This window comes from Peromyscus eremicus, chromosome 10 (assembly GCF_949786415.1).
Source record: "Peromyscus eremicus chromosome 10, PerEre_H2_v1, whole genome shotgun sequence".
Classification (NCBI taxonomy): domain Eukaryota; kingdom Metazoa; phylum Chordata; class Mammalia; order Rodentia; family Cricetidae; genus Peromyscus; species Peromyscus eremicus.
This window is the reverse complement of record NC_081426.1, coordinates 30,864,235-30,874,923: the sequence shown is the minus strand read 5'-3', so window position 1 is coordinate 30,874,923 and position 10,689 is coordinate 30,864,235. Positions and strand designations below refer to the sequence as shown.

At 48.9% G+C, this 10,689-nt stretch overlaps 1 protein-coding gene across 1 annotated transcript; it reads right to left on the bottom strand.

The window, feature by feature from the left end:
- Positions 1–1,425: 1,425 nt before the first annotated feature.
- On the bottom strand, positions 1,426–8,234 carry Grpel1 (GrpE like 1, mitochondrial). Its single transcript, XM_059275765.1, has 4 exons — positions 8,118–8,234; positions 4,266–4,428; positions 2,421–2,502; positions 1,426–2,076 (listed from the first exon to the last, which is right to left on the bottom strand). Exons 1-4 carry the CDS (start codon positions 8,177–8,179, stop codon positions 1,730–1,732), a joined length of 654 nt encoding a protein of 217 aa, XP_059131748.1. The 5' UTR covers positions 8,180–8,234; the 3' UTR covers positions 1,426–1,729.
- Between the last annotated feature and the right edge of the window lie 2,455 nt (positions 8,235–10,689).

The following is a 10,689-nucleotide window of genomic DNA, read 5'->3' as shown; positions in this document are numbered from 1 at the left end:
CTTGAATTTCCAGGTGAAAATGTGTATCTGTGTATCTCTTGTTAGTGCTGACTGAAGAACTTGCAAACATGGTTACATTTAGTCATTCCTGACTGGTTCCAGGACCCTCCTCCCTTCCAGGGTACCAAAAACAGGGTGTTGAAGTGGCTCCATATACACATAATCTATGCACTCTCCAGAATGCCACGCACATAGACAGTGTACGTGGAGACAGGAAAAACCCTGTCCATGTTCAGTCAACTGTTCTTAAACTTGATTATTGTGTTTGAGTGCAGGTGGGGGTCAGAGGACAACTTTGGGAATCCTCTCCCATTGTGGGGGTTCTGGAGATTGAACTCAGGTTGTCAGGCTTGGCAGCAGGTGCTTTTACTGGCTGACTTATCTTGCTGGCCTTTGTCATTTTTCTTGAGTCTAATGTGGAAGCTGTGAACAAGGCTGATTTAGACCTTTTAGGTTGAGCTTTGTACTGCTCAGCAGCTTTAGCTGGAAAGGGTTGACTACACATCCTCGTGGTGTGCACAGCTATGCAGCATAAAGGCACATTGCCTCTGCTGTGTCAGACTGCCTTCTGTCTAAATAGGTCAAGGCAGCTTAAAGGAGAATGTATGAAGACAGAACCTTCAATTGTGAGATAACTTGTATCTTTCAAACTTAATAGCACTCTGCATTTACTGTACTGCCCTGGCTTCTGCACAAGGCTGTAATCAATGCCTTACTTGCTTTGGCACAGCTTCCTTTAGATCACCATTTCTTAGCTTTTTTTTCTGAGCTCTATAGGAATGGAAAACAGGCCTTTTGGCTGGTGGAAGCCTCAAGTCAGCTTCTACCATATGGCTTTGGCTCCTTTGGTTTTCTCCTATGATCTATATTGTAACTATATGTAAGTCTAAGGTGTACAACCCAGACATACGCAGCTTCTATGATGCATGCCTGCAGCTCCAAGGTTGAAGAGTTGTGAGCTGAGTGAGCCAGGCTTTCTCCTCAGGAGCTCACCAGATCTCCACTAGATGACAAAATTCAGTACTAGAAAACTAGGAAGACAAAAGATGGGATTTTTAATCCTCTTAACTACAATCTGCAAAGTGGAAATGTCTGAAGCATACTAGCTATGTGGCTTTACATTCGAAATGGTCTGTCTTTATAACGTGTAATGTCCTTAGCAACTACTTAGCTATAGGCGTAAATATTAAGAAGACTGTAAACAGGGAAAAAAACTAAGTATGTCCAAGTTCAAGTGTTCATTTCCCAGTTCAAAGGCTGCTATTCACAGCAGCTGAATCCTACCTATGAAGGAACTCATGCTCTTGAAGGTCTTAGCTTTGCTGGGGAGAAGTGTTCCCACTCTGGCCCTTCCCTTCAAGGGAACCCCACCATGCTGAGTGACACCAGCGCTTTGGCACCCAGAGGTAGACTGTGCAGTGCAGATGTAGCCAAAGACCTTTTATTTGTGTAAAGTACTTATCGATTACCAGGTGGACAGATACAGTGTTAGTCACACTACTCCTGAGGCCCCACTGGCCCTCTTCTGAAGTTGGTGGCACCAAACCCAGTGACCAGCCTCCCAGAGTCCCTGACGCAGTGTGCAAGCAGCTTCGCGCTCTGCTCAGCTTACTTAAGATTTCCAACAAGGCCCGGCAAGGGTCACATGTGTTCACAGATGGGAAATAACAAGCCTACTTTTCAAGTTCTAGCAAGTGACCTACAGAGTCCAGAGCCCTGAGGGAGGCAGCTAAGCTTCCTTCACTACCCCCACCAGAGCTGGCCTGAGGGTGCGCCCATGCAGCTTGTATCCCACCTTACTAACTAGTGCCACAGTGCCTGGCTCTTTCCCCTCCACAGGGGTGTGGAACAAGGCCTCATGTTCATAAGGGTCGAACTTGGCCCCAATGGGGTCGAGCCTGAGCAAGCCATGTTTTGTGAACACCTTCTGAATCTGGACTTCAGTCATCACCAGCCCTTCATATAGGCTCTTCAAATGAGGGTTGCTGTCGCTGACCTCCTCCTTTGGAACACTCTGGGTTGCCTTTTCCAGGATGTCTGCAACCTCCAGTAAGTCCTTGCAGAAGCCCTGGATGCCTGCATGGAGGAAGAGAAGATGGTCTCCACTTAGTATCAGTTGCATGGGCTCCTCACACAGGGCTGTTCATGATGCCCTGATATGCCATAGAACCACAGTACTTCTGAGATAACAGGTAATATGTCCTTAGAGTGAGGAAAAGAAGAAAGCACAGGTAGAGAGAGAAATTAGCTTAACATGCCTTGAGGCTCCCAAACCAGGGTGTCCCGTGCTGACCAGGCAGGCCGTGGGCAGCTGAGAACCAGGAGAGTAACAGTGAAGACAGCAGGAGCTCCATCACCATCTACATGCCAGTCACAGCTGCATCCCTGCTCTCCCCACTCAGACCACAAGGTCTGCTTACCATACAACTTGGCCTCCTCTACCAGCTTCTGGCTTCTCTGCCGTAGATTCTCAGTATCTGCCAAAGCTCGTTTGTATTTTTCCTAAAGGAGGAAAAAAAAAAAGATTATGTTACAAATGTGTTGAGAAAGCCATTCTGATTTTGAAATGATTATATAATAAACTCTAAGTCAGGACATAAATAAAATTTATCATTAACTGAGATTTTAGACAAAACCAGGACAGTTTAAGTAGAGTAAATTTACACCTTGCTGGTTGGTGTCTCCAGGAGAGACTCCTACCCAAGGGCACAGTGGGGGAGAGCCAGAAGGTCGTCCTTATGTGCTCATGCCTTCGTCATCCCTCAGGGAAGAATGCTACTTTCCTGTCCAACTTGAAGGTGTCAAAGCACATCACTGGGGGTCACCTACCTCAGTTCCCTGCCTCCCTGGAGGGGAAGGAAGATCACATGGGAGGAAATCTCAAAGAGGCCATGCCCAGCCAAATAATTACTAGGACCAGAGATAGAACAGATCTCCACTGTCCCCATCGCCACCATTTCTGACCATCTCCAGTTCAATATCCACTGGTGGACTCCAGAGGTCTCTACAATACCTCTGACCTCTGTTTTCAGTCAGTCATGGAACAAGGCTCTATGGCAGCTTGTCCTGGTCTATACTTGGTAACTTGGGAAATCCCACTAGCTTTTGTGTCTCAGTTTTCTCATCTATGAAGGTACCATGGTTGAGAATTAACAGAGTTCAGCCCAGTGCCAGCCATGTAAGTGTGATGCTACCAATTGCCCCACACTTACGGAACTTAACTGCTGCCTACTTTTATTTGTTTGTTTTTATGTGCATTGGTGTTTTGCCTGCATATATGTCTGTGTGAGGATGCCAGATCCCCTGGAACTGGAGCTACAGACAGTTATGAGCTGCCATGTGGGTTCTGGGATTTGAACCTGGGTCCTTTGGAAGAACAGCCAATGCTCTTAACCACTGAGCCATCTCTCCAGTCCCTGCTGCTTACTTTTCAACACGGATTGATAATTGCTATCACTGACTCCCACATTCAACTCCTGTACATAATTTTCTAGTTCCCTTCCTAAATCCCAGCTTTATTACACCAAGTATCCTTCATTTGTATGCAAGACCCTGTAGTCTTTTTTGTTTTGTTTTTTGTGTTTTTTTTTTTTTTTTTTTTTGAGACAAGGTTTCCCTATGTAACAGCCTTGGCTGTCCTGGAACTCACTTTATAGACCAGGCTGACCTCGAACTCACAGAATCCACCTGCCTCTGCCTCCCGAGTGCTGGGATTAAAGGCATAATTTTACCATAACACAGAGACTTCCCAGGTCAGAAGCAGAGCCACAGAGGGTTTGGATCTAGTCCTGGTTTGGCAGTTAGTCTGCCAGCTGGGCCCACAGCAGGCAGTACACAAATGATTAAATGTCTTTGTCTGTGCCACGTCACCTGTGAACTTGGACCATGCAGGAAACAATTCAGCAGTGTGTACAATGAGGGTCTGTGGCGGTTTGAAAAAAAATGGCCCCCAAAGGAAGTGGCACTGTTAGGAGATGTGGCCTTGTTGGAGGAAGTGTGTCACTGTGGAGGTAGGCTTTGAGGTCTCATCCATGCTCAAGACATGCCAGCAAGACAGTCCACTTCCTGTTGTCTGCACAAGATGTAGACTCTCAGCTCCTTCTCCAGCACCATGTCTGCCTGCATGCTGCCATGTCCCACCATGATGCTAATGGACTAAACCTCTGAACTGTAAGCGAGCCCCCTCAATTAAATGTTTTCATTTTTAAGAGCTGCCATGGTCATGGTGTCTCTTCATAACAAAAACCTTAAGACAGGGTCCTTACCATGGTCTCCCTCAGCTGCTCTTCCAGCTTAACCTTCTCTTCCAGGAGAGTCTTGTCTGCAGAGGGTGGCTCTGTCTTTGGCTCACAGTGACCCAAGTCCTCTTCCAGGCTCTGGCCATTATTCTTCTGTTTCGTAGCTGTGCACAACAAGCGAGGAGAAGGCCTAAGGGAAAGCCCACACATAAGAAGTGAAGACAGCCTAAAGACAGACATAAGATTTTAGAAAGTTGTGCCTTTGAGATGGCTCAGCGGGTAAGGGCACTGGCTTCCAAGCCTGACAACCAGAGTTCTAGTCCAGAGGACCCACATGGTAGAGAGAACCAATTCCCCACAAGTTGTCCCAATTTCCACACATGCACATGTATGATATGCATCTCTCTTCCCCAACAGAGTAAATGTTTAAAAAAAATGAATTTGGGTAATTTCAAAGTATTTGCTAGAAAAGACTTATCTCAGACCTAACGAAAACAATTGTAACACACAAATACATGTGTTGTGGGGCTGGGGAGGTGAGGTGGCTCAGTAGACAAAGTCCCTGCAGTGCAAGCACAAAGACCTGAGCCCCCCAGAACCCACCTAAGAAAGCTGAGCATGGAGGTACAACTGCAGTCCTCGTCTTGTGGCAGGGACAGGCAGACCCCTGAAGCCCACTGGCCAGCCACCCTAGTTGAATCATGAGCTTCAACCTAGGTCACTGGGTCAAGGTGCTTGCCACCAAGCCAGTCGTGGCATGAGTTCAATTCCCAGGACCTATATGATGGAAGGGAGAACTAATTTCTGCAAGTTGTCCTCTGAATGCCACACATTTGCTGTGGCAGCTAACCACAACAAATAAGTCAGTGGGACAGAGGGAAGACACCTGACGTTGACCTTGGGCCTTCCCCATGTGCTCACATTGCACACACCACAACAAAGAATGTGGGTGCCTTTTTATGTGTCTGTATGAGTATGCCACATGAGTGCAGTGTCCTAGGAGGCCAGAAGAGGGTGGCAAATCCCCTGGAGCTAGTTACAGGTGGTTGTGAGTTGTCCAACATGAGTGCTGGGAACTGAAGTTGGGTCCTATGGAAAAGAAGCAAGCACTCTTCACCACTGACCCATCTCTCTAGCCCTGTCCCCATCCTGAGTCATTAATTAACAGCACATGGCGTAGGTAGCTGTGGCTGTTCTATTACACTGTGTTGATGCACTCTGATACCCACTAGCTAACAGGATCACCTGACAACACAGTTCATAGAAAGCAGCCCTGTCATTAAGTGGCATGTGACTATATATTATTCCCTCCCTCTTCATGTATTCTAAGGTGTCTCCTTGAGTCCAAGCTCCTAGACCCCTTTCATGGCACAAGACCCACTTTGCATCCTGCTGATGACAGTGGCCTGAGCAGAAATCCTTTCATCAGACAGAAAAAGTAAACACCCAAAACACAATGGCCTGTGGTATCTGTGATGACTGGAGTCATGGCTGCAGGAGGCCCAGAGCACAGAGAACCAGGAGACTTTGTTCTTCTTTTCTGAGTCAGGACCTCACTCTGTAACCTTAGCTGGCTTGGATTCACTATGTAGAACAGGTTGGCCCCAGAATCAATGGAGCTATGCCTGCCTCTGCCTCCCAAGTGCTGGGATTAAAGGTGTGGACCACAATGTCCACCAAGCTGACTAGAGGAGATAATGTATTGCTATTATATTTAACTATGTGTAAGTATGTTCCTGTGTGTGTCTTTGTATGTGTCTGTGGTAAGTATATGCCACATGAGTGTGGGTGCCCATGAAAGCCAAAGCCACTGGATACTTTAGAGCTGGAATTACAGGTGGCTGTGATCTGTCTAGTGTGGATGCTAGGAACTGAACTTGGGTCCTCTACAAGAGCAGTGAACACTCTTAACCACTGAGACTTCTCTCCAGGCCCTGGCTTTCTTTTTGATGTCTTTATTTATTCGGAGATTGAGTCTGGCAGTAAACTTGCAATCCTCTAGCCTCAGTCTTCCAAGTGCTGAGTGCTGGGATTGCCGATCCACAAAGGGCTCTGCAGGCCAGGTCAGCTACAGGAGTAAAGTGGATAGGAGAGATGCATTTCAGGAACCGGGTATCACTTGGACAGAGGAATGGAAAAGGGAGTACAAGTGCTGTGCAGGGGAAATGGAAAGAGAAGTCCAAATGAATCCTGGAAGTAAGCCAGAAGAGAGGCATGGGATCCCCTTGGAGTTGGAGGTACAAGTGGCTGTGAGCCACCCAGTGTGGGTGCCGGGCACACTAGGTCTTCCATAAAAGCAGCCAGTGCTTTTAACCACTGAACCCTCTCTCTGGCCCCAGCAGTAACTTTTTATCTTACTTTTCCTTTCATGCTATTTTAAAAGCTAAGAATCTGGGCTGGAGAGTTGGCTCAGTGGTCAAGAACTCTTGTTACTCTTGCAGAGGACCTGAGTTTGATTCCCAGTACCTACACAGCAGCTAACAACTATCTAACTGTAACTTTAGTTCCAGGGTATCTGACACTTCCTCCTGACCTCAGAGGGCACCAGACGTGCATCTGGTACATGCACATACGTGCAGGCAAAACACCCATACACATAAAAACAAAACAGAGCCTAATTTTGAAAAGCAAAATTAAACTAAGAATATAAAAACCTATAAAATGTGAAACCTGCTCTCAGTATGAATTATTTCCACCCCTGGGGGTGACAATCACAGCCTTTTGGCAGGTCAGCTTTGCTGTACAGATCCTTTCGTCTACGGAATTCCTAGGGCTGTGTCCCAGAGGGAAGAGGGCAGGCAAGCTTAGGGGTACGATGGGAGCTATGACTAACAGCCATCTAGCTCTCCGGCCTCCTCCTAGGGCATCCTTTCTTCAAAACCACAATTTCAGGGACAGACATGAACCAAGTTTGGGGTGCGGAGAGTGGGAGGTTAGGGTGAGGGACTGCCTTCCTGTCAATTAACTCCAAATGCATCACTATAAATGAGAAGTGCTTCTACAGGAATATTCCAGGAGGCTGCTTTGCTCCCGGCTCTTTGCATAATGTAAGCCAGTTTTCACCTTTTAAGAGATCATCCACCTGCTTGCCCTCACCAGATGAAAAGACCAGCTCTCATTCTACCCAGTTTCCACAAGATTTAGGCAAAGTCGCTTTTCATTAACCAATAACTTGGTCCTAGCAGGCAATAAGGTAAACATATTAAGTATTTGCCTAACTTTGGAGGTGTGACTCAAAAGCCTGAGGCCACGGGTTAAGGTAAAGATGGCAAAAAAGGCGCATTTGCCTAAATAAACTGCGCACACACTGGCTTTGCTGCTCCTTGGACATCACATTCCCCGAAGGCCAAAAGTGGAGAAGGACTGTGAAGGGCAGTGGAAAAAGCCCGTAAACCGGGCAGCATACATCCTGGTGTGGAGCATGCTTGAAATGGCCCCGGCCCTGAACTGCGTAACTGCAGCTACCTACCAGTATTAGCAACCCCAGCCCCTGCGCAGGCAGGCTTCTGACCTTGGGCAAGTCTCTGGCTTCTGGGGTTGTCTTTTGCAATCCCAGGAGGGGTGGTGCCCCGTTCCCGTGAGTATGAGGTGTGTCGCCAGGAAAGCAAGTGGCGGAACCTTCCCTCTGACATATCGCTGCAGAGCCTGGATCCCCACGCTTACGTCCCGGCGGCCCTGCTCCTCGGCTCTCGAGCCCAGTTCAGACAGCGCCGCACCGCAGATCCCGGGACTCCCGTGAGGAGAAGCCAGGCACGGGGACCCGGCTGTGAGGCTCCACGGCGAAAGGACTGGCTGTGGGGACTCCAGATCGCTGCCAACGCCGCAGCCAGAGCTCTCGGCAGTGAGTGGGGCCGACGCGGAGGAGCAGCACTCTCTTACCTGAGCGACAGCGCCAACGCCGGGAGACTGCGCCGGGCCAGCCTCATACACCGAGCCGCCATGACTGCCCCCGCGGCTGCGTCACTGCGCCCACACTGAGCATGCGCGGAAGCATTTACGCCAGCTTCCCTACCCACTGCTGCCTCTCAACCAATCCGTGACCAGTGTTGCTTTGATGGACAAGTATATCCACCTATAATTGCTAGTCGTGACGTACAGTTTCCCCGCCCCCTCTTCCCCCCGGTGGGCGAGGACTGAGGCTTCTGGGAGCTCCGGAAGGTGAGGAGGTGAAAGGTGAAGGGAGCGGGGGGCGGAGCCTCTGTGGGCGGGGCGCAACAGGGGCAGCCAATGGGGAGGAAGAGCGCGGGGGCGGGGCGGACGGCGCGCCGACGGGACCAGGCGACTTGTGTAGGGTGAGCGGTGCTCGCTTAAAGCTCCCGCTGCTTTTGGTGTGGGGAACGTGGGAGGACCGGGAAGGGACCGGGGTGGGGGGAGCGGGGGGGTGGGTATCTTTGCCGAATCTGCCGCAAGCGTGTGTGTCAGCAGGCCGTCTGTGGAAGACCCGAGGAACCTGCATGGCTTGGTTTTGTGCCTTCAGTCATCTCCAGTTTTTTTCAGAACGCAACACAAGCAAATGAACTAGCAGCAGTGTGTTCAGGAGAGCTTCGAGGATACCGGTGCAAAAGTTTGGTCAGTGCTCTGGGGGAGGATGCAGTGCTGAGAGTCGCCGGAGGACGCCTCCTGTCCTAGGTCTGCATCTGCTTCCTTCCTCCTCATCCTCCCTCACATCCCGAGACCGAATGCCTTGTCCGCGGATTAGAGCCTGCCTGTACACTCGAAAGGGCCCAAACTCTTATTATTTAGCTTCGCTCTTACTAAAGTCATTTGCTCAACGTATGCTACTGTTTGCCAGGGGTGGAGCGTGTCCACATGAAAGCACAGCTCTCACTTCAAAAGGTGTAAGTTCATTCTGAAGCCAATTATAAGTGACCCTGGCCCAGAAACAGTTTTAGGACAGCCCAAATTCTATGTCCCAACGTGAAAGGACGTTTGTAGAGTAGCAGAACAAAGAAAGCCATAATTCAAGACATAAAGTACACTGGTGGGAACATTAAGTATGTGATAACACCAAAGCAGAGAAATCTTAGCTGTAGGCCTCAGATGCTATCTGATAGCACTCTTAGTCCTTTGATTGGTGGAGAGTAGTGTTTTGTTACTACATTACCAAGATTTTAGTCTGTTTATCAGAATGTTGGGTCTGACACAGAGTGGGGCAGGGAGTGACTGTTTAATGGACTAAAGATAGGCCAAGATAAATTGTAATTAGGCTCTGGACCTGCAACGTTCCAGCCTCTCCACAGTCACTGAGGTTTTACTCAGTTAATCAGCCTCTGCAAACAGTTTCCAGGGGTCCTGGTTCATTGATGTTTTCTAGAACAACTGACCTGATTCATTAATTCATTAGGGCAGAGAGAAAGGGATTGGGGGGGGGAGGGGTGATGAGGGACAGAGAGGGTGTGCTGTTAGCACACTAGTGAAATTAAAAGACGTAATCGGGTCTGTGGCACTTGATTGTGACAGACCACACAACTGAAAAAGGCAGGGTGTGAAAAGGGACTTGAGTGTGACAGGTATCAGATGTTATAACATGGCACCACTGGCCCTTTCGTTAGGGAGTGATATGGCCTGGTGGTCAGGGCTCTGAGTGGAGCTATTTATAGTAAATTGTCATATTGTTTGGGAGTAGAGTTAAGAATACTCTAGTTTTAAAAGGTGAGGCTCCTTGTAAGACCGTGGGGAAACGTTGACAGTGCTAAAGCCGGTGGTGACTACCGTGGGGGCTTAGACAATTTTCTTTGGAAATTTTCTGGAATAAGACTTAAAACATCCTGTGCTTTTCTCTGGCAGTAACCAGGTCACCAAATTGCTCCCGTCCTGACTGTGGTTATTCTTCAATCTTGGGTCTTATTTGTTGTGAGGCTTCAAAGGATGGTAATGTCCATGACTCGCACATCCATCTGCAGAGACAGATGACTGTTATAACTGCTGGGTGGAGACAGGCAAGTATGGCTCTTCCCAGGGGTGAGGCCCTTGGGGACCCTGAACAGCTTCTCAGTGCACCCTACAGGGTTCTTCCACTAGGAGGCCTACCTGCCTGTGCTGCCACCTGGTGACCCACTCAGGAACTACCTCCAGAAGCTGCCATCTCGGGCAGTTCCACCGTCCCCCTGACATCCAGAACTTCACCATCCACCTGGCCAGTAATCTGCAGATGGAGGTGGAGCTGTCTGAAGAAAACACTTAGGTCAGCTGTCTGAGTTCACATTCAGCAGTAGTCAGGGCAGTCCAGCGTGGCTAGGAATGCAGGAAGAGCAAAGGAAAACGTGGGGTGGACCTAGAGAGGATAGAGTGGTGTTTATGAAGAAAAACAGTCCTCAGGTCGTGCAGACGGTTCAACAGCATGACTGTGGGCGTGATATGCATTATAGCAGAATACCTGCTCTGTGCCAGGCTCTCTAAGATGTCCTCTTGTGGGTCAGCCCCAAGACTTGTTGGGGAGAGGAACAGTTAG